At 36.9% G+C, this 23,023-nt stretch overlaps 1 protein-coding gene and 1 non-coding gene across 4 annotated transcripts; one reads left to right on the top strand and one right to left on the bottom strand.

Annotated features, from left to right (window-relative positions):
• Nucleotides 1-399: 399 nt before the first annotated feature.
• On the bottom strand, nucleotides 400-20,187 carry TRA2B (transformer 2 beta homolog). 3 transcript variants are annotated; one of them, XM_031452761.2, is made up of 9 exons: nucleotides 19,979-20,187; nucleotides 8,440-8,573; nucleotides 7,198-7,360; nucleotides 5,767-5,955; nucleotides 3,856-3,971; nucleotides 3,474-3,557; nucleotides 2,268-2,327; nucleotides 1,449-1,519; nucleotides 400-811 (listed from the first exon to the last, which is right to left on the bottom strand). In XM_031452761.2, the coding sequence occupies exons 1-9, from the start codon at nucleotides 20,012-20,014 to the stop codon at nucleotides 801-803; spliced, it is 864 nt and encodes a 287-aa protein (XP_031308621.1). In that variant the 5' UTR covers nucleotides 20,015-20,187; the 3' UTR covers nucleotides 400-800. The 3 variants fall into 3 exon arrangements, with proteins under 3 accessions (XP_031308621.1, XP_010974461.1, XP_010974462.1); XM_010976159.3 differs by having other exon boundaries at nucleotides 1,449-1,522; XM_010976160.3 differs by lacking the exon at nucleotides 400-811 and having other exon boundaries at nucleotides 1,438-1,522.
• A 2,330-nt stretch (nucleotides 20,188-22,517) lies between these two features.
• LOC116155816 (small nucleolar RNA SNORA72) lies at nucleotides 22,518-22,630 on the top strand. Its single transcript, XR_004139709.1, has one exon. It is a non-coding gene; the product is annotated as a small nucleolar RNA SNORA72 (small nucleolar RNA).
• Nucleotides 22,631-23,023: the final 393 nt, after the last annotated feature.

Here is a 23,023-nt window from a genome sequence, read left to right on the forward strand (position 1 = left end):
AGCTAGAAGAACAAGAGTACATTTGTGGTGGAATGTATTGTAACTTGCTGATAACTAGTTGAAATACCATTATCGCCTTGTAACAGCTGTAAGAAATAGCCTTTTTAAGGCATACATTGTGTAACTCTTATCTTATTCCCTGCTATATATAATACAGATTATTACATAAAGGCCAACAAATCCACATTTATATAAGCATTAAGCATTTACTGTATTAAAAGTTCTTTAGTTCTAATACTAGCAGTATAGAGTTACAGAGCATAATTTTTAACACTTAATTGCAGGTATATTAAGTATATGGTATGTTTCATGGACTGGAGGAAAATGGGCATTTTTGTCTTGAATTTACTACTGACAATCTAATCTGAGCAGTTCTGCTAAGCATTGATATGTTAGAAAGAAAAGTAAAAACCAGACTTTATTGTTGCTTTTTGCCATTTGGTAGCATTTTACACACAGGCTTCGATCTTCAGAATACCCTGGATTCAGTAGAAAAACCTTTTAAATGAAGTTTTGTACAATAGAAACTTCTCAGCAGTCAAAATTTAGACTGTAAAAAAATACATGCAAAACATACTTCTCTGAAAACACTTAACTTTGAACAAAGCACCGAACTACACAAATGCAGAATGAAAACAGCATTTCAACTCCACCAAAAGTAGTCATCATAAAAGGTGTAAAAGTCACCTAACTTCACTAGGCACTGTTCACTTTTTAAACAGGAGACAATAAAAAATATTGTCCACAAACAATATCCCAACTCTAGGGCAGGTTTCAGAAAGTCTTCAACTTCATGCTTTTTAATAGCGACCTAGGAAGAAAAGAAATGTTTCAATACTGAGAACTGATCATCAAGTATATACTTTTAATGTTGAAAATTTTAAGACTATTCTGCCATCAGGAAATTCCTATGTACGAGATCCCCTACTGTGAGAATAGAAGACATTCACATAAGGGTTCCACTAAGAAAACCAATGTTAAACAGAAATAGCTGGGAGTATATATAACTCAACCTGATGGCTAAAGGTTTAAGTCACTCAAATGTTTCCAAGCTGTACAAAAATTGTACAAAAACTGTAAGGACTTCTTAAAAAAAAAAACAGCAAAACTACAGGGGGGAAGGTATAGCTCAAGGGGTAGAGTGTATGCTTAGCATGCACGAGGTCCTGGGTACAACCCTCAGCACCTCCTGTAAAAGTAAATAAATAAACCTAATAACCTCCCCTTGCCCCCCTGCCAAAAGCTACAGATGGTGACATGACAAACATTTGCTATCTTAACTAGCAACAGTAAGATGACAAGGGTTGTTTTCATATACTTCCTTGAACCCTACAACACAAAAATTGGGGAGAAACAGGGGAAAGTATTGAATCAACCCGTTACCTGCTGTGGTTTGTTAAGTCAGGGCAAGCCTGCTATTAAAACAAAAAAATCGTATCAAAACTTACGAGGAGAGTATGATCGAGATCGGGATCGTGATCTGTATCCTCCACGACTATAGTAAGGAGATGGTGACCGTCTTCTGTAAACAAATGTCAAGATCATCTAAGACTCTACAGATTACAGTTAGACTAAATTGACACATGAAAATTATATATGGTCCCTTTATCAGTTTCAAAACCTTTCAAAAGGTCCTTATTGACCTTCAAAAATATTCCATCGGTCATGGGATGTCAAGGTCTGTTTCAGTCCTGAGAATGAAGCACATAATCAGGCCCAGTACCAGATAATCTAACTACTGGAGATTGTCAACAGATCAAATATAGCAAGGCATATATTCATTCAATCTGCTAACTCATTTTAAATTGTTAAGTAGAATGTTAAAGAAAAAAAAAATTCTTCTTACCACTAGTTTTAACCATACCCCATGAATGATACCCAAAATAAAATTTCATTCATAGTACTTCAAAGTGATTTAGTTTTACATAAGACTGACTTGAATATTCACTTGCTTATTCTGAGATGCTTACAAAAAGCTAACAAAACTATCAGGAATAAACAAAGAGTAAAATATTATGGGTTCTTAGTTTATACCATCATGGTACCACTGACTAATCACCTAGTGTAAGCCCAATTAATTTCTGTAAACACACAAATTAAGCCATGTACACATTATCATTTGGCTTCAGTTTAGTTTAGTTTTTATGAACTTCATGCAATCCAATTTTGTGCAACATGACATAATTTAACTACCAAAATACTAATAACCACGTTTTATGTGAGCCATTCTACTAATACTGTTACAGATTTTAAATCTTCTGGTATACCTATATATTTGATCCCTGTCTTGAGCGGCTCTCCATCCTCCTCCTCCTCCACCGCCTCCTCTGTGTAGGCAGAAAAGCAACATATATTCATTTTTAAAGTTTTTGAAAGTATACAATTCATGCAATAAAATAGTGACTCGAGAAGTGAGAGCTAGTTTCCTTTAAGTGATAAACAGCTGCTTTTGCCACCTTTTACAAACCAGCAAAGAGCTCTCCCTGGTGGTTAAAATAAGTATTAGAAGTAAATGCTCAAGTGAATGAAAGTAAAAATAAATTCTAACACCCTAATCTATGCAGCCTCCACAAATCAATCCCTTAAGTGTCACTTAGTACAGAAATGTCATTTTTAGCAAAGTTTCTTTTTGTCAGTGATAGGTATCAGGACTGTCAACTTCTTAAAACATTACCAAATGGGGGGCAGGGTATAGGTTAGTGGTAGAGTGAATGCTCAGCATGCCCAAGGTCCTTAGTTCAATACCCAGTACCTCCAATCAATCAATCAATAAACCTATTACCCTATTACCAAGTAGTCTTGGGGGTGGGGGAAGGCAGGAGACATCCACACCTAAACACCACACTAAAATTAGGTATCCAAAGAAGGATAACTGCTGTGGTCAATACTTACTATGCAATTTACATTTTGACAAGACAGGCTCTAAATTACCTGCTGCTGCTAAAATAAAGGAGACTTTCACTTCATTTTTACCTTTCAAAATATTTCCAATATCATGGGCATTTCCCTACCAACTCCTGAAAAATGTATTTTTGGTAATAAAAAAAACCCATTTATCACTGTTACATTAAATTATTGCCCTTAAGTACTTGTTTGGACTCTCAAGAATCAGTTTTTCCTGCCCTCCAGTGCATACCTTAGATACCAAAAACTTGCTTTATAAAGCAATGGCTTTCAAAATACAGCACATGAAACTCACTTTATGGTCTATAATTTTGTTTGCACTGTCACATTTTAAAACAGGGATTTCAGCTGGTTTACAACTTGCTGTTTAAAACATATACATATGAAGATAAGTTAAAAAGACATAATACCTAAAAGTCTGCATTTTAGTATTTAAGGTAACGACTTTATCAAAGGCTAAAACTTAGGTATAGCACTGCTTTAAATTAGGCTGCAACTGAGTCAGGAGAAGAGATAGTTTGTCTTTCAGTTTTGGGGGCTACTTAAATTTTGTATTATGGTTAACTTACCTGTATGATCTACTATAATAGTCCCGATCATCATAGCCTCGATCATATCCTCTGTCATAGTAATCCCGACGGCGTGAGCTGCCACTATGAATAACAAATTAGTAAGATTTATCTAAATTTGATTTTACCTTTAATAGTGAAAAATGGTCTGATGACGAACATTTAATTACCCAGCAAAGGTCAGTATGTTATTTCTTTATGATAAAATGGGATGCGATCTATTCAATGGTATCAAAATTTGTGCCACCAACAGAATGTTTCCACTTAACATAGGTTTAGCCAGTCTGAAATTCCAAAGATCCTCCCGCCCCCATCATGCATAGCTCTTCGAAGTTAAATTGAACTGTATATCAAATTTTAACAACCTTGAAAATAAACTTACTAGGTAGGTCTCCCCATGTAAATTCCTGGTGTTGGGGTATGTGGTCTTTTTGTTATAGAGAAATCAACTCTGATCCTACGTCCATCAAGCTCCATTCCATTGGCACGCTCTTTTGCCTTCAAAAAACCACATAAGTTGTCATATACATCCTGGACAAAGCCCTGAACTATCCAAAAAATAACTATACATAAAGTCCAACTGGAGGTTTCAGGCCAGAACATTATGGGTTTTCTGTCCATTAAATATTTGTAAAAGCTAACCATAAAAGCCCAGAGAAGTTTGCCTAATAAGACAAAAAATGACAGTTTAACCCATGCATACTTGAAGTAATTATTCTACTTAACTACAGTTTGACAGTGCTTGCACCTCTAAATACATACATACATAGTTGACAAACTATGACCCATGGGCTAAGTAAGAATTTAAATGGCTGGGGGGGGGGGATCAAAATAATATTCTTCATAAATGAAATTACATGAAATTCAGTTTAGTTACCATAAATGTTTTATTGAAGCACAGCCCCAGTCATTACTTTGCATACTATATATGGCTGCTTTTACATTACATTACAATGGCAGGCAGAGTTGAAAAATCGTCACTGAGATCTTACGGTATACACAGCCCAAAATATTTACTGTCTGATCCTTTACACAAGTTTATGGATCCCTGCCTGCTATGGAAGCAAAAGGCTAGGATGGAGAAAGTTTGAATTACATGTATTTCCTTCATCTAGAATATACACTAAATGAAACAGTATGCACTTAAGGAAAAAATATCCCAAAGACTCAGCAGTTTGCTCACAATTTATTTAAAGAACCCCCTCTCACCTGAATAGAATTTAAACTTCTAATTCCAATTAATGCTATTTTCTAGTTTGTTTAAAGCTTCCAGTTTTTGGCACTGCTGATTCAGATACAAAATATGCTGTCTTTCAAGTTAACTGCGGTCCCATGAAAAAAGAAAAAAGAAAACCAGGAGGCCTATACTGTTAATAACCTTGGGCAAATCCTATTTATATCTCTCAGGATCAATTATTACCAAAATGAAAATGAATGCCATCTTAAAGCATCCCTTTAATTAAATCTCTAATACTTGCATTCAGCTTTCAATTCTTTTAGTAAATGAACTTACTCTATTTAAAAATTAGTTTATGGTTTTTAAAAATTAGTATAATCTTCACAAAAATTGTATAAACTATGTAATTTTATTTAGGGCTCAACTACTAATCTCAATATTGATCTCAGAAGGCTTGTCATTAAGTTTCTCAAGCTTTTCCCTTGCTTATACTGTCCCTAGAGATGACTTCAGCTATCATCCTTATGTATCTAAAGTCCAAATTTCTTAAATGTGGCCTAGATTCACACAATGATATATTTTTAGTCTACATACTAAAATGTTTTTTATTTTGTAGATTTTGCCTCAAATCAACATCAAAATATAAAATCACTTGCCAGTATATACTCAAAACCAGTTCCTTTCACCTGAGCCACGACTTTTATCAGCTTTTTAATCAGTTTTTCTCCATTTTACAAAGTAACTCAATGTAAACACAGGTTAAATTTTCTAAATGAGCGTATCATTATCTAAATATTTTACAGATCTGTATTGAGACACATATCACATCTGGAAACAGTCAACTACACTGGAATTTACTTCAAGTAATGTGGTAGGAGACCAAGTTGGAATACAGAACCAACTGTCATATTTTTGTTATTCTGCATACATTTGAAATTTTCCAAATTAAAAGGCTGGGGGAAAAGTTCATTTTATTCACTTCAATAGCTGTTCTCAGAAGAATAGATTTCCTTTAGCTCAAGGTACAGTTAGAAAAGGCAAAAATTGTCCTTATCCAAGTACTTGAAGTTAACAATAGGACTGGTATTTTTACGAAGTTACAAGACTTTTACTTACTTCCTTGGCATCATCTACGTTTTCAAAATATACAAAGGCAAATCCTCTTGAACGTCTGGACTGCTGGTCATATACAATAGACACATCAGCAATTGGGCCATATTTAGAGAACACTTCTCTTAGATCCCTTTCTGTAGTGTACAAGCTCAATCCAAATACTCCAAGACAACAGTTGGGATCAGGATTTGCCTAGAAATAGAAAAATGGATTTTAAACTTTAAAATGTGTCGTATTTTTTTAAAGGGATCATGCACAAATTAGCCAAAAATGCCACCAATACTAAAGTAGATAACTAAATTAAATACTATTTAAAAAATTAGTGTTACAGCAGCACCACAAGCAAGTTTAAAAATGGGCAGGAAAGATTGTAAATAATCAAGTGGGGGTAGGTGGGGGGGAATAGCAGTTCATATTAGTAAAAAACCTTTTTTTTTTTTTTTTTTGGAGATTGGAGGGCAATTTGCCCAAAGGATTCATCTTCCAGGACTTTATTCTAAGAAATGTCCACACACTCACAATATGCACACACAAGGATAATCAGAATAGCACTGTCTCTCTAAGCCAGAAGGAAAAAACTATTTAAAATGTTGAATTAAGATATACCACCCACACAATGGGAGGCTCTAAATTGTCAAAGATACGGAAGAGCATGTTCAGCTTGATTTTATTTCTATAGAAACATCATATACATAGTGTTCACACACACACAGAAGATACGTACCAAGCTTTAACAGGTATTAAGCAGCTTGAAATCATTATAATAAAAATTATGAACCAAATGTTGCTGGTATTCCAGTTGCCATAATGAATTTGCCTAAAAGTTTCATTTATTTCACACACATATTTACAATAGTCAAATTCCATCCCATTTTCACACACACACATCCTATAAAACTATTCGGATTATACAATGAAATCACAGTATGAACACACTAAATGCCATCTCATTTGGAACTTCTCATGGAAGGTAAGAGCCTTAATACCTGAAAACTTCCTTATAACTAAATGGGAAACTCAGGAAGAGCATTCTGTAAAAACCATTTAAACAGACCCAGAAAATCTGAGTAACATTATCATGGAACATATAGACATGTTATATAATTTAGTGTACTATTACTGTACCAGTAATGCACAGTGGAGTTTTAACTTAACAGGCTACCAATATGATGCCATTTTGCCTATATGCGACTGATAACTCAAATGCAGATTATTACATGGAAGACATCTTTTTTTCTAAGTAAGAGACAGACTATCTCAAAACACTAAAAAAAAAACACAAAACACTAAAAAGCTTCTACAGGTAACCATGCTAAAGCTCCACTGTCAAGTATCAGTTTTGACATCAAATGAAACAAAACACAAGATAGAAAAGATTATTATAAAGTGGCTTTAGACAGCCCATTGCTTCAGAAACGTTATTTTTCATCTTACCCGATTCCCAACATGACGCCTGCGAGTAGACATGGGAGAATGACTATGGCTATGTCGTCTTCGATAATCTCTACTGTAAGATCTGCTACGGGATCTTCTATGGGAGCGGGACCGAGATCGTGACCTTGTATAATGCCTTCGAGAACTTCTTCTGGATCTAGACCTGAAAGACAAAGGATTCAAGGTTATGATAGCTGACAGTTAAGATACAGCTTTCAATTCTTTTACTACTCTATTCTAGATTTAAAACTCCAAAGGACAGAACACACAATCCAGGCATATACTAACATGATACCAACAATTAGGTGGGATCAAGACTTTTCTTCTGTATCTAGTCATTTCAACTCTGCTAGGAAGAGTTCCAAAACCACTGCTATCTAAAGCTCTCTTCCAACATTTCTTAAAATAATTAAGATAAAGAGAATGAATTAAACTCAGTATCTTTTGAAAATCACAAAACATGCAACATTTCATACTAGCTTGATCTGTGCCCACCTTTCCCCATCGGAATACCACCCTTTATTTTTGTTTCTTGCATTATGCCCCACCATTCGCTTAAAATCACCATCACAGTAGTTCTCTCCAGCAGTATTAAAATCAACCAGTTGCTCTTTAACTACAATGATCATATGAACTGTCATCTAAACCAGGGAGGACACACTATGAGAGAGAAAGGGAGTGCTGTTAATTATGCCTGACAATAGGCATAAACTGGGGCTGACCTGGGCAAACCAGGAGGTATAGCCTACTCTTGACAAACATAAAAAAAAAAAAAAAAAAAGTGTGCTGTTAAGGCATTGTTTTATATATACATGTATGTCGTACTAGACTATACCTATTTATCAAGAATTGAAGTTACTGAAAAATCGGTATTCTGCAGTCTATTTGCAATACACTAATAAGTAGTTTAAGTTACTTAAACTCAGAGTGAATCCTCACAACAATTCTGAAGAACTGGTACTGTTACTAACTTGCCTTTTAGATAAGGAAGCTAAGATTCAAAAAGGTTAGGTAATCTGCCCAAGCCAGAAAAAAATAGAGGTAAGATCTGAACCCTAACACCAAAAGCCCAGGCTCTTAACCACAATCTTGTCTCCCAGACCTTAAGATTAAGTTCATTTCTAGTTACCACTGTTAAATAAGCCAACAAATGATCTAACCTCTCTATCTTCCTAGTTTACAAAGCACACACCAATTTCAAAGCTAAGAGTAACAAGATAATCCCACAACAGTCTTTCTTACCTAGATTCAGATCTGGACCTGGACTTTGATCTGGAACGCCTGGAATCTTCCTTGGAGCGAGACCTTGCAGGGGTATGCCTTGCAGATTTCCCAGATCCATGAGCACTTCCACTTCTGGAAGCAGAACGGGATTCCTACACGTAGATGTCAAAAGTTTAATTTGTATACTTTCTGGGCAATTTTAAAAACAAATAAGCTGTGGTGAGATAAATGGTGAGGGAAAGCAATCCCCTTCCAAGATAAGAAAACACAGGTAAGGGCAGGAACTGAATATACCTGGTATAATAGTTGCACTGCTCCAATTGACGTAAGCCAATTAACTTGAACTTCCACCCTTTTTTTGGAGCAGGGATAAGAGTTAACTGACCCCACTCTCTTCAGAAATGGGTGCCAAACAAAGCCAAACAGTTAAGGGAACTGCCCAAGGACTGTTTTGGGAATGTTACTCCATAAAAACTAGGGTGAGAAAGAACCTTATTAACTATGACACCTGTACCTTATACCTATTTCAGTCAAGTCACCAGCAATAAAAAACTCTATAAAATTCATAAAACTTATTTAAAATGCTTTTGATTCTTTTTCATAAGACCACAGAATTTCAAGTCTTATTTACTGTTGAGTGGGGGAAAAAGACAAAGATATGTTTCAAGTCTCAGAGAAAGGTAGAAATCTAGTGGAAAGCAAGGACCAGCTTGGAGGACACTAGACCTGAAGACCCTGTCTGTCTAACCATGGTGGAAGGCCCCTAAGAATCTGAAAGCAACCAGATGGAGCTACAGTAGAAAGGCAGTCAACTGCAGAGGTAAGAACTGAGAGGGTGCCAAAGATGTACAGCTTCCTAAGTGGAGATGAGCCAGGGCAAATGGATAGGGAACTGGAAATAAGCAGTTAGAAAAGTTACATAAAAAATATATTAAAACCAAAATAGATCAGGGGCTCTTAATGGAGGCTCAGTAAGGGAGGAAGTTCAGGAACTGTATGTTAAAACCAAAATCTAGATACTGTATACCCACAGCTTTCCCTAACAACACTGGGCTAGCTGGTAGACAGGTAGTACAAAAAAGACCTCTAAAAGGAACTAGCAAAGAAATGGGTAAACAGGACAAGTTTATCAGTGACCAAAAGGCATGTAATTAACTAATTAGTGGGAAAAGCATAAATACAGTAAGTACTGGATCCATGGAAATATTCTGCCAAGGCACCAGAACAAATAGTGGAAAAGACAAGAGAATCCACTCAGTCTGATAGCTAACCAAGGTAATATCATGCAAGACAACCTTTATTTCAGGTTATCCAATGCAGGCAAATTAAAAGGCATTAGTTTAGTGAATCCTCCTGCCCAAGATAGAGCAGAAATAACCAGACTCAAGAATCCACATTACAATAAATCACTCTTGGGGTTAAGAATCAATGTTGAAGCTGCATAAAAGTTATCGTAAGAGACCTCCTTATGTGGTAGACCTTCAGAATACTCTGGCCATTCTTGAAAAGATAGAAGATATGAACTTATTTTAAATCACAGACCATTTTATAGAGTATGTTCTGTGACCTATAGCATAGTGGAAAAAATTTGGAAGATCCTTCTTATGATGCTGAGGGATCAAATTCATATGCAACACAGAAAAGACAAATTAAAGCTTGAAGTTTAGAACACAGAAGAGTAATTCAGCAGGCAAAGTGAGTTCTGGTCTCTACACTTAAAACAACTCTAGAAACTTTCCAGTAAGATTCCCAAGTTATTATAAAACATGTTGTGAAGTGACATGAAATGTGACAGCCTCCTCTCCTTTCCACCATAAGTTAGTAAAGAGATTCCAAGAAAAAAATGGCATTCCTCATTATTAAGGGTAATAACAGCTGCTTTGGACATTAAGGAATAATTAAAAGATACACTATGGCTTTAGGGACCCCAGTTAACAATCCCTTGGCTTTCTCTGGCAAATATTCTGAACACTCAAACATTTAAAAGCACAATTCACCTCCTTCTCTCCTTGGACAAAGAAGTTCTCAAAAATGGGGGGTACATTTTCTGCCATCATTACAACAGACAAAAGCTAATCTAGAAGAGAAGGTAGAAATAGGGACCCCAAAGTTACTTACTAAACGCCTTTGTTTATTCCAATGCTAGAAAGATTACTTCATAGAATGATTATAACCTTTAATGGAAAAACAGAGATAACAACTTACTCTGGCAGGGAGAAAATATGGGTGCCTTACAGTAAGAGTTAAAAGATAACCAATACAGTAACTGTAGTTAATAGAAATCAGTCTAGGGATCTGAAAAAGGCAGAGAGAGTAGAAAATCAAGATCATCTTTTAAGCCTCTTGCTTCATTAATAGAAAAGTCTTTTTCCAAGCTCAGATGCTTTATCAGCCTGTCCAGCAAGAGAGAGGAGAAAGTACTTCTTGCCTAGGAATAAACCTTAATGAGGTTTCCCCATGAAAATTCGAGCAGATCAAGGGTCCAAGTTATAGTATTTATGAAATTATATTAAGACTTTTCACTCAACCTCTAAAACTAATTGGCTATACGCAGATGCATTTTGTGAGCAATCTTTTCTTAGATCAGGAAAAAAACAGAATGCAAAGGCTTTCCCTTCTGTACTGACATTAGGCTAACACAGAAACAATGCTTCCACTTCCTACCTTTTTTTGTCAGGGAGAGTCTTAATGTTAAAACCTTTTGTAATTATGTTGGCCATTAGCTGGTTTGGAAATATATGCAAGGATATTTAGCCTGTCTAAAAGAAAAGACACCCAAAATTATTAGCCAAATATAAAAACATAAAGTTAACTTTAAATCTTAGCCCTTAGTCCAAGGTCAAATCTGTAAAAACAGCTAAGAAAGCCCCTACACAAGGAGAATTCAAAGTCTACTCTCAGGGCCGACAAAACTATTAACTGTCAACATACTAAAAACCTACTAAAAGAAGCCCTACCCTGAACATCAATACCTCAAGGAAAAGGGTCATAAACTTAAAGTTAGCATGAAAAACAGAAAAGGGAAAAATTCCCCATAAATGGTTCAGGGAATCAAGTTCTTATAGATTGGACCTTAAGTCATATACTTATATACAACCTACAGGGAACACATCAGGTAAAAACAAACTCAGCCTTCCAACAAAATACCAACCTGTATCTCCCTGTTCTGAGAATGGCAGTATCTTACAAAAACCTTTTGAAAGATGCCAGAAGTGGGGAAAACCATCCAATTGCTAGGTTTCTCGTATTTTAAAAACTGGATGAAGTGAACTAGATTTTGAACAGTGGCTCCTACAGGTATACAGTAATCCTATCTAGCATTTGAAAAGAGATCCCTAACTAGAGCTTATTTCAGCAGGTCTGGAGTTAGTTGGGCATTTTTCCTTTCTTTAAACTTACCACACGTTTAATTATGCTTCCTATCTGAATTTTTCTTGGCAAAGGCATTTTCCCTGGAAACTTGTTTTCTGCCATCTTCTCTGTCCTACCTGCTCCTTGGCATTAATCAGCCCTCCTGGGACATGTACCTTATAGCTTGCCTGAACACAAGAGTCCTGTTTCCACCTTATCCTCCTGGCAGGGAGTGAAAGGAGACACACTCAGAATCAAAGATGCTTTGCCCAGGGCAGTGGGGGAAGCTGGGTGGAGAGAAAACCTGAATGGATGATGCTCCACTAGCATCAACGTTTATTTTTGCTTTACATCTTTCCAGTTTGGGCCATATAATCAAATTCCGAATTGCTTCTCTCCCTTTGAGGTATAACAAGTATTTTCTCTTTTGGTTCCCAAGGAACTTTCAGGTCTCCTGATAAAAGAATCCATGTATTTATATCACTTTTGCTTTAACTTTCTACCTAAATTGTAAGTAATTTTGAATGAAAAATTAACATTATCTAATTTAATGTTATGAGTTTGTATGTGGCAAATTTTAGAAAGCAATAATTGGGGCAAAGCAAATGCTGGAAACTACATCACCTATAAACGGGAGTAATTTTCTTGCTTGTAAGATAGGAAAAAAATTTTAAGCACAAATTTTACACTAACAATAGGCCCTAATGTCTCAGAAAATGAATCCTTCTAGAACGTCTTTTAAGTCACTTTTCCCCCCAAGAGCTCTATGTCTGACAATTCTTGGAAAGCTTTTTAGGTTTTCATTTCAAGGAGAAGTGATATTCTTGGCTTTCTCAACAGAGCAGAATACTACTGAGTATTATTTTGACACACATACTCATCCCATCCAACTGAGGCTAACAACACTGCACCAATCATTTGACTCCTCTACTCAGCTAAAACAGAGTAAAACACACAGAAGGGGAAACGACAAGAACTTTCGGGTCTGTTTTCCCAGTAAGTGGTGGGAGTGAAGAACTAGATATAGCTACTTAATGATCTACACCTCTCACATCATTTTAACAGTTAAGTGTTAATAGCAGAAAATGAGAAAAGGGAATAAAGCTGATTTATGAATAAAGCACCTATTACTGCCACTTTTGAGTTAGATATTCTGTTCACTTTTGTGACCTACCTCATTCTAAGGGAAGCCCCTATAATTTTTTTATCAGTAACCTTAGTCATTCAGCTGGAATATATGCATTAAACAGAAAAGAATTAAGAATCATGTGAATTTAGCATACATGCATCTTAAAGGTAGGGCCTAAGTGGTCATAGCTTTCCACTATTGCCATCTAGGAAAAAAAAATTAGTGTTTTTATAAATGCCAAAAGGAACTATCCTGTTGAATGCTTTGCTTGGATTTTGGGGGTTTGCTTCTGTAAACATCCTTCTTTAGGAAAACTCTGAGGGTGGGGTAGTGGCACAGACCACCAGCCCCAACTCCAGAGGTACTCACTCATCATGACCCAGGACTAGCAGAGCTAGACAGATGAAAAATCTAAAGGAGACAACATGAAGTCAGCTGTTACCCAAACTAGAGAGCTCATTCCTGCCTATTTGACTACAAAGTATTATTTTAAGTTGCATTTCAATCATTTGACTAAGAAGTTAAAATAAGAATTACCTAATTTAAACGTTTCCCCTGGAAGGCACTTCTTTACCCTGTATATATTTTCTTCTATTAAACAAATAATGCATGCATGTTTAGCAAAATATACAGGGACACATAAACAGACTAGTAATTACTTAGCGTAGTGCTTTCTGATTCCAGATTACTTCTTATCTTAACTTCATTTTTATTTCTTTTCTTCATTCTTCCGTTTCAAATTCTGACTTCTTTCATCTTCCCCACTTCACACAAATTGCTCAATATTCTACAAGTGGGACTTCTGGTCTGATAATTAGCATGCATTCTTTCTTTTATTTTTTCAAATTTCAGCTTCACTTATTCCTGAGCTTCAAATACTCATTTATAAAACTTGTCAAATGACGACTTCCGCATTTTCCTTCTTCAACATTAACCTTAATAGAAAAAGAACAGGATGAAGAATATTTTAAAACTCCAGGATAAAATCCAGTGCCAAAACTGAAACTAGAAAAAAAAAATCCCTTTTGATGTTTTTGGATTTTTAGAAAAACTAGAATATGCACCTCAAAAAACTGAAACTAGTTTCCTGTTGGTTCATATATATAGTAATCAAATCTCATTTGTCTACTCCAAGTAGATTTATCATGCTTAAGCTGAATGTGAAGTGCACGACTGAACATTTACTGTTCATCTAACACTTTAAGAGCTATGATTACATTTCACACTTCTTATTGTATTTATCAATAGAAAATATACTAAGTGTCAAAAGCACATCTCTAGTCAAAAAGTGACATATTAATACAAAAGTGCAACAAAGGAAGGCACGGACAATTCATTTGCACAATGATAACAAGGCTCAGGGTTGAAGAGGCTTAACATATTGTGACTCATCTAGATAAGATCAAGAATGTATTTAATGCCACATTTTTGTACTGCATAAAGAGTTCTGTAGAAAAACAATGTAAGGGAATCTGAAAATTTGGACTATAGTGTTTAACCCACCCCTAGAAAGCTGCTCTAGTGAGATTTTATAAATGATCCAACCTACTAAATTTAGAACTAAAATCATAAAAAGACAAAATCAAGTCAACCGACTATATGCAAATAGCTATGAAGGAAGCAGAACGAACTTGAATCCAACAATGGTGTTTTCGAAGATTTTTGGTAACCCCCCCAAATGAATATTGTTAAAATCTTCTGCAGTTCAAAGGAGCAATCCTACTTTTAAAGGTGGCAATATTGGGAGAAAAATTATAGCTCACCTACTGAAATTATTAAAAAGACTCAGTAACATTTAACAGATCAATAGTGTCTACTGAACACCCTAAACAAATACTGCCCTCATAAAACATCCTAGTCTTCCTGCACTGCACCATATGATCTTCCATTTCACTGTTAACAGTTTCCTCATAGTTCTAATTTTCTTTCTGAAAATAAAACTTTCTTAAAAAGAATCTTACTTATCTGATCACAAAGACAACCATGCATGGCTCTGGTGAAATGCTGTGATGTCTTTTCTAAGAGGGTAAGATAATTTTCAGCCTAGTTTTTCAAAGTCAATTATTGCGTATTTAATGCAGGGAAAAATTTAAATAGCCTTTTTATTTAAGGGAGTCACAGTAATTGGTTTTCTTTTAATATCCATCACTAAAATGTAATGGGATACGTTTACTGGCAGCACAAATGTAATCGTGGAATCAGAATGCCCAAGCAGGTTTTCTCTTAAGGCCTCCTAAAATTTGTATACAGATACAGGGCTTAGATGCAGAAGATACTGGAATAGCGGCCAAAGCTCCAGAAATCACAACTTGTCAATATGGATGCCTTCCTGCTGTTATTTCATCACCCTCTCCCAACCTTCTTCCTTTTATATTCAAAGAACAAAATAAGCTGCTAGATAATGTAAATATTAGGTTCATTTAAACGCATCTAAGTTCAAGTGGCCACTTAATGAAACCAGAAGAGCAACAACTAACGTTATTATTGACATATGGTTAAGAGGTCCTACTTAAAATTGTTCCATCACAAACAGAATTTTTGTTAAAATGATTTCAGGGGTTACAACTGGAATTCATATAACATCAAAAACATAGGCAAACTCAGGTTGATTGACAAGGTAATATTCTAAAAACTGGGAGGGGCCAAAGAAAAACTCACTGATTCTGTTATAAAGATCAATGCTCATATCAACATTAAGAACTATTTTATTTTTTCTGCAGCTAAACTCTACTAGAGGGTTGGCTAGATTAAAAAAAAATCCTCAAAGACTGAGAATACTTTCTGAAAAAACTATCATCTGACATACCTAAACCAGCTCTTAAGTCCATCTTTCAAAAAATCTCTTGCAGAAGCAGTAGACTCTATTTACATTCATAAAACATTTGGTGCTTTCCAGCAAAAGTGCAAGTTCAGTTCTACTTTTCCAGAAGACTACCTTTTATTCTAAGCACAAAAATCAATGCAAAAAGGGGTCCTCATCCATGCTGTTACATTCAGCAATCTTACTGATAAAATTCAGAAAATAACCTCCAAAACCCAATTCAAAGCAAAGATTTTTGAGCATTTGTACTCTAGTTTGTTATAAAGACCTCCTCCCCCACGGCTGCTTAAAAACAAGACTAAATCACAATACCTAATTCTACCATGACCCACACCGCAAAATACTAAATTGGATCAAACACCTGAAATTCCCAAACATCACCACCTCATCACTGTATCTTTTAAACAATACAATTATGTGTAAAAACTGACCAACATAACACACAATACTAAGGCTCAAAAGATATATACAGTTGTAGCACTACCCTTCTCTTGGGCAAAATGTGCACTATGAAGTATTAATACTTATCCCTTAAGCTTTGGGTTTTATTGGAGCTAAGAAGGGGGAATGGCTGTATAAGGTGAATTCCATTCAACACATCTCATTATCTGAACTCCTGTTCAACCTTTGACAGACAAAGCTGGTAGTACTTACCTTGTAATCACTTGTAATTTCAGTTTCAAAATGCCACCTTCTAGGTCCAGACCATATCCACAATATTTAAAAGTCTTAGTTAAAACCAAGAAAAACATTCTTCCACCTGGTTTCAAAAGATTTGTACCTAACCAGACTCACAGTGAAACAAAACAATGTGAACTATTTCCTCCCACCCAAAATTAATTCAATACTTTAAAGAAACTTGGTGCAATGGCTACAATCCTTTAGGAAGAAACAGACTGAGAAGTTTCAGTTTTGAAAATTCAAATTTAGAGTTAAGAGCTAAAAACAAAGAACTGGGAAAAAAAAAAAACAAACCCCAAGATTAAGCAGAAGAGAAAAACTGCAGAATCTGAAAAGCAGTTTGATGGAATGGTATCCAGATGCTATTTATCTCCATAGAGAATAAGACTAAAGATAATATACCTATATTGCAAACACATTACTTCTACAAAAAATAAGCAATATTCTATCAGTGTTTATTGTAATACTGATAGTGACAAGTTAAAATGATGTGGTCTAAAAAGCATTTCCTTACTTAGTTTCTGGATTCTCTAGGTAAAGACCCACTTGTAGAAGCTAAAGAAATTAGGAGGATAGGACATTACAAGGTGCCAAGACCCAACATTCAAACCTCACCATACCCTAAACACTGTGACGGTTACTGGGCTGTAAGATTTATCACTCCCTCAACATTACCATGCAACACTAAACCTAGCTACGAACTCTATCATGTTCTTATTCTTCCATATTGTGAAATGACATAACTGCTAGCTAAGAAAGTCCCCTTTTCCCAAAAGTGCTAGTCAACCTCTTGGGGGTGGAGAGGAGAGGCAATTTTGGGCAACTACTGGAAGAAACTTTAATTTAGAAATTAAAAATATTTTACTTTACATGGGTATGACCATATCAGGGAAATTAGCTTTAATTAGGAACAAATCTTCAATTTAAATCTATCAACTCTGACAAGGAAAATCCGATATAGGTAAAATGTAGATTCTAACAGTGTGAAATGAACAACAAAAATTCAGGAACGCATACACTGCACATTTAAAAGACAAGGGAACACAAAGAACTGCATCTCTGAGTGCCAATATTCACAGTAAGTACACTAAGAACAATCAGGATAATTTATTCCCCATTCGTACCACTCCCCTCTCCACTCCCGTCTGTTTTAGGAAGACAACTTCTAAAGTCTAAAGGAGCGAGGGAAAAAACATTTCCAGAGCTACTGATGGGGGTGGAGAATTCCAGCTGAACTGAAAAGATGTCAGTGACATTAACACTAACTGATTAGACCTCTAAGTATTAGTGACCTACATTAACAATTTGGAGTGTTTGAAAGCTTAAGAGTGGAATGAAAGTAATTTTTCAGGCTCCAGAGAAGCTATTCATACCAGGTCATGTCCAAGATCATCATCCTGAATGCAACGTTTCCCCATACCGTTTTTAGGCACTTTCAAAAGTTTTTAACAATCAGACCCAACTGTTGTACCTAGTGTTTTTTTTATAGGACTGTATTTAAACTGCAGTATTGAGCTTTATGGTTTTGGCAAGCATTTTTTGAGAGTCCAAACCTGTTTTTTTTTAGGGCTATTCTAACCACTTCAGGTTCCAATACACCAACTTGAAAGCAATCTACACACAAAATAAACACCAAACAAAACTATGTGGAGATATTCTACAACTTCAAAGTCCAGAAATCTCTTCCAGGAAATCAAGACTCTTATTTAAGACAAAAATACCAATTTTTAACACGTAGTTTTAATTTATAACTTTCTTTTCACAAGAATTTAGTGAATATCCGTTTTATGGAACAGGATATGAGAAACACTAGGATATATATCCTAATAGAAAATGCCAGTTCAAAAATTTGATTAGTTGGAGGACAATGTCTCTTGACCTGTCTCAATCAAGAACCTAATTCCTGGAATTGTTTCCTCCTTTAAATAAAATATAACTTCCTTTAGACAATTTTTCACCTTCACAAGCACACCATCACAAGTAACTCAGGTTTATTCAACTTGAGAGTCCTCCAGTCAGAGACCCTTCTGTGCTCTCAAAACAACAGTAATTTTAGTAACTTTAGACCTTAAAAATTAACATTTGTTTCCCAGTCCAAATACCGATGCCTAGTTTCAACAGTATATTCAACTGGCAGAAACCATAAGCCACAACTTTAATAACTTGTGAGTTTGATCCAAGCTTTCTTACCCTAAGAAAGCTTAAACGATCCCACACACTGGTGATAGTGGATCAATTCTTACGGAAAGGAAAAACAGCCAACATTCATCTGAATAGGTAAAAGCGGAGCCTGATTAGTTCAAATAAAATCAACCAGATTTGGTTCCAAAGCTGCACCGTAAATTCACTAAGATTCCAAGAGTTAAGATAAAAGTTTCTAATAATGCCCCTGTAATGAACCACCTAAAATCCGTTTTATAAGTTTGCTAAAATATTTCAAGATTTACCTGAAAATAACAGGTAACAGACGGTAAAGACACGCAGTTTAATCCTATCAAGTTAAAAAAATCAAATCAAATTCTATGGGGCTTTTTATTACCCTTTTCCTAACAAATCTCCTTAACCTCCAAATATTGAAGATTCTGGCAAGCCTTACATTTTTGCCTGTTTATACCCACAGCCCTGCAACCAAGCTTTATTTTACATCATGCTTTCAAAGCTCGGGAACTGTCTTTATTTCTGCAGTTTATTCAACCCTTACCGAACTCCACATTTCGGAATGGAGACTTAAAGTGTACCAACACAAGTCGTGGCTCACTGAGTCTGAATGTCTCAAAACAAAGGAAACAACGTCGCCATGAATTGTTGCCCGCCAATTTCTCCTCCATCCTCCGGTGGGGAAAATATCTACTTCATAAAACGAGAAAATCCCAGCGACTTCGCGATCCACTTGGCACCGACAACGAATTTTGGTCTAAAAGCCCTTTCAGTATCAAAGAAAAGCACTCCACTTAGGTCGAACAAAGCCCGCGCGCAATTCCCTCAAACTAACGGGCCCAGAACTCAAGTCTACCTCAGACGAGATTTCCCCACCCTAAAGATACCCCAGTAAGACCCTCGATTCCATCCCTTCGGGGCCCATAGGAAGGCCCTGTCTCAATCTAAATACCAAGCGAAAGACCCCAATTCACACTGCGGGTCCGCCTCCGTCCCCGGCGGCGGGTCGCGCCCGCGTTGACGCGCGGCTCCTCCGCCATTTTGTGCCTCTGGCAGCGCGCCCAGCCCGCCAGCCCAAGATGGCTGCAACGAGGCTTCGCAGGAGAGCAACGGCGAAACTAGATACCGCTCCCCTCCCCCACCGCCGAGGGGACGCAGCGGCCATTTTTAATCTCTCCCCCTGTTATAACGGAAAAAACCGCCGTTTCGGGTACGGGGCCACCAAAACCCGCCGGCGGCCTCCTTCACGACTAAAGCGACTACCCACAAGGGCTCTTCAATCCCTGACTCCCATCCTTCCCGGCCTCAGACTTCGGAGCCTAAGTCGCCCCGGTCTCCCGCTCCGAGGCCGACGGGCCTGGAAAGAGATAAGAGAAGCTGGGAACCACACAGCCGCCCCCTGCACCGGCCCTACGTACCCGCTCGCCGTAGTTCTGCTCGCCGCTGTCGCTCATGACTCCTATCTGCCTTCGCCGCTCGATGTGCTTCAATCGAAGCTGCCAACCTCTTGCGCCTTCTGTCTAGAGGCTCCGCCGCAGCCTCGCACCACGCAGTGGTTCCTGAGCCGCTGAGAAGCGAAGCGCTCCGTACCGCCTCCGCACGGGCTCTAAGTCTCCCGGATATGACGCGGCGCTCTTTAACCAGGCCCCACCCCTTCCCAGAAGGCGCGCTTTCTTGGCTCCACCCCCTCGCTCCCCGCTTTCCCTTTCCAGCAGTGGCTCGTCCCGAACCGGACGTGACGTAAGCACCGCCCCTCGCGCAGCGCTAACCCCATCTCCGGGTTTCTCTGAGGCGGGAAAGTAAGCGCGCCTCAGTGGTGGTCGTCATGGAGCATAGTGAAGTCACCCGCCGCGCCTCAATTCCTTGTGGAACTGTACAAGAAAACCGTCCTTGGGGGCAGAGGGAGGCGATGCCCACCTTTTCTCCCATCCATCTTTCCTTTCTTCCGCTTTATTAGTTTCTCTTTTTTTGTGCCTGCCTTTGGTTGGAGAGGGCGGTTATCTGTATACTGGATTCCGTGCTTTGCTTTTAAATAGGTAGCCTCAGTTGTGGATCTTTTCTACTTGAAAAAGCTTCACTTGAACATCTGTTAAGTGCCGAAACACTTTACCAAGACACTGATGCTCAGAAGTCAGACAGAATCTCTGATCTGAAGACTTAGGTGGTCTAATAAGGGAGGACTGTTAAGCATACATTTGTAAACAATGATTTTAAGTGTTAGAGAGATGTATGACTATAATGGTATCACAAAGAATGAAGATTAATTCTGCCATCACCCCTATAGCATGATAGAGTGGAAAGAGCCCAAATTTGGAAGTTCCGACATTTGTCTGCGCCTGTTATTTCCCCATCCATTAAAAAAAAAAAAGTATGGTCTCTGGCTGGTGACGTACTTTGATAACAGGGCCATTTCAGTTTTTTAAACAACCTTCTTGAGTTATAATTCGCATACCATGCAATACTCCTATTTAAAATGTACAATTCAAGTGGTTTTTATATTTACAAAATTGCGCAACCGTCATCACAAATTTAGAACAGTTTTATGGCCTCCCCAAAAGAAACCTATCATTAATAGTCATGTCTCATCTTCCCTCACACTTCCCCACCCTCACACGTCTAAGGAATCTCTAATCTTCTTCGCCCATAGTTTTGCCTATTCTGGACATTTCATATAAATGGAATCATACGTGTAATATGAAGTCCTTTGTGACTGACTTCTTAGCATAAAGTTTTCAAGGTTCATCCATGCTGTAGCATGTATCAGTATTTCATTCCTCTTTATGGCTGAATGATATTCCATTGTTTTGGTGTATCACATTTTATCTATCCATTCATCAGTTGGTAGACTTTGGGATGGTTTCCACTTTTTAGCTATTATGAATAATGCTGCTATGAACATTCACGGGCAAGTTTTTGTATGAATGTTTTCAATTCTTTTGGGAATACACCTAGTAATGGGATTACTGGGCCGTATGGTAACTCTATGTTTAACTTTCTGAGGAACTGCCATTTAATTTCAGCCACCCTAGTGAGTGTGAAGTGGTATACCATTGTGGTTTTTATTTGCCTATCCCTAATAATGATGTTTCATGTGTTTATCAGCCATTTGTAGATTGTCTCTGGAGAAATGTCTATTCAGATACCTTGCCCATTATTACTCTTTTTATTATTGAGTTGTAAGAATTGGCAATTTGATTCTTGCTTGGTTTAAAATAGTCATCTGGAACAGCATCATTATTTAAGATACCTGAGACCCAGAGATTTGGTGATGACTCAAGAAATGACAATTGTCTGCTCTTTTTACATTCTCTCCACAGCCAACCTCATCTGCTTTCATCCTTTCAAAGGATGCTTTCATCCTTTCAATCATATAGGGACCTATATGCCTTTGGTTTTCAAATCTATATTTATAGCCTTGAACACCACTACCCTTTGCAGTTACTTGCTTAAAGTCTAGTTGCCTACTGGAATATTCACCTGCTTATTTCAGAGGCTTATACAAATTAACATATCCAAGATTAAAATAATTGTTTTAATAATCTATTCCCCCTTTGCCCTCTAAACATCTCTGCTAAAACTTCCTTTTCTTTTCCCCTCATTTAATTAGCTAATACATCCCATCAGTTTTACTTCCCATATTTTTTTTTCAATTTATCTTTTTTTCCCCTCTCCATCTCCCTTGCCATCATTTATCAGGGCTTCATCAACTCACTTGTCTGGTGAAGTGCAAATTATCTTAGAAACTAAAGTGTTTGTGGAGTTTTACCTCCTGAAACACTGTATTTCAAGTCCTAGTAAGAAGAAATTGGGTTATAAAAAGATTTAACCCATTACCTTGGAGCTGGAGTCATAGTTCACAAAGATAAAGTGAAATAGGGTGTATGTGAAAAAAATAACTGTAGTACACTTTTCCCCAAGAATTGTGTTTGGAATTTTTCAATGATCCTTTGTACTTTTGTGCATTTAATAATTTCTAATCAAGGCTAAATATTTGCTATATCAAGACCATGTATGTGTCCCCAGACCTAGTTATTTCCCTAGGTCTGGTTTTATAAATGCTGGTGATAAACCAAGAAAAAAATTTCTAATCATAATGTCAGCTAGGCTGTACCATTTCTAAACTTTCTGTATCCTCCCTGAGATGATGAGATTAAATTTATTTCCTCCTTTTTAACACCTCCATAGTTGTCAATGTGACGTAATTTAAAAATAAGTTAGGAGCAAAATGTTAATTGTAAAATCTATGTGAGTCAACAATATTGGTGTTCATTGTACAATTCTCTCCACTATGTTTGAATTTTCACAATAAAATGTTAAGAGAAAAAAGTATGTCATGTCAAGTTATCCAATGGCTTCTCATAACTTTTAGGACAAAGTCCAAAAACCTTTAAAGAATCTGCAATTCTCCGCATGATCTGTTCCTTATCTGCCACTCTCCTCCTTGATTACTATGCTATAGGCAA

Source organism: Camelus dromedarius, chromosome 2 (genome assembly GCF_036321535.1).
Source record: "Camelus dromedarius isolate mCamDro1 chromosome 2, mCamDro1.pat, whole genome shotgun sequence".
Classification (NCBI taxonomy): Eukaryota; Metazoa; Chordata; class Mammalia; order Artiodactyla; family Camelidae; genus Camelus; species Camelus dromedarius.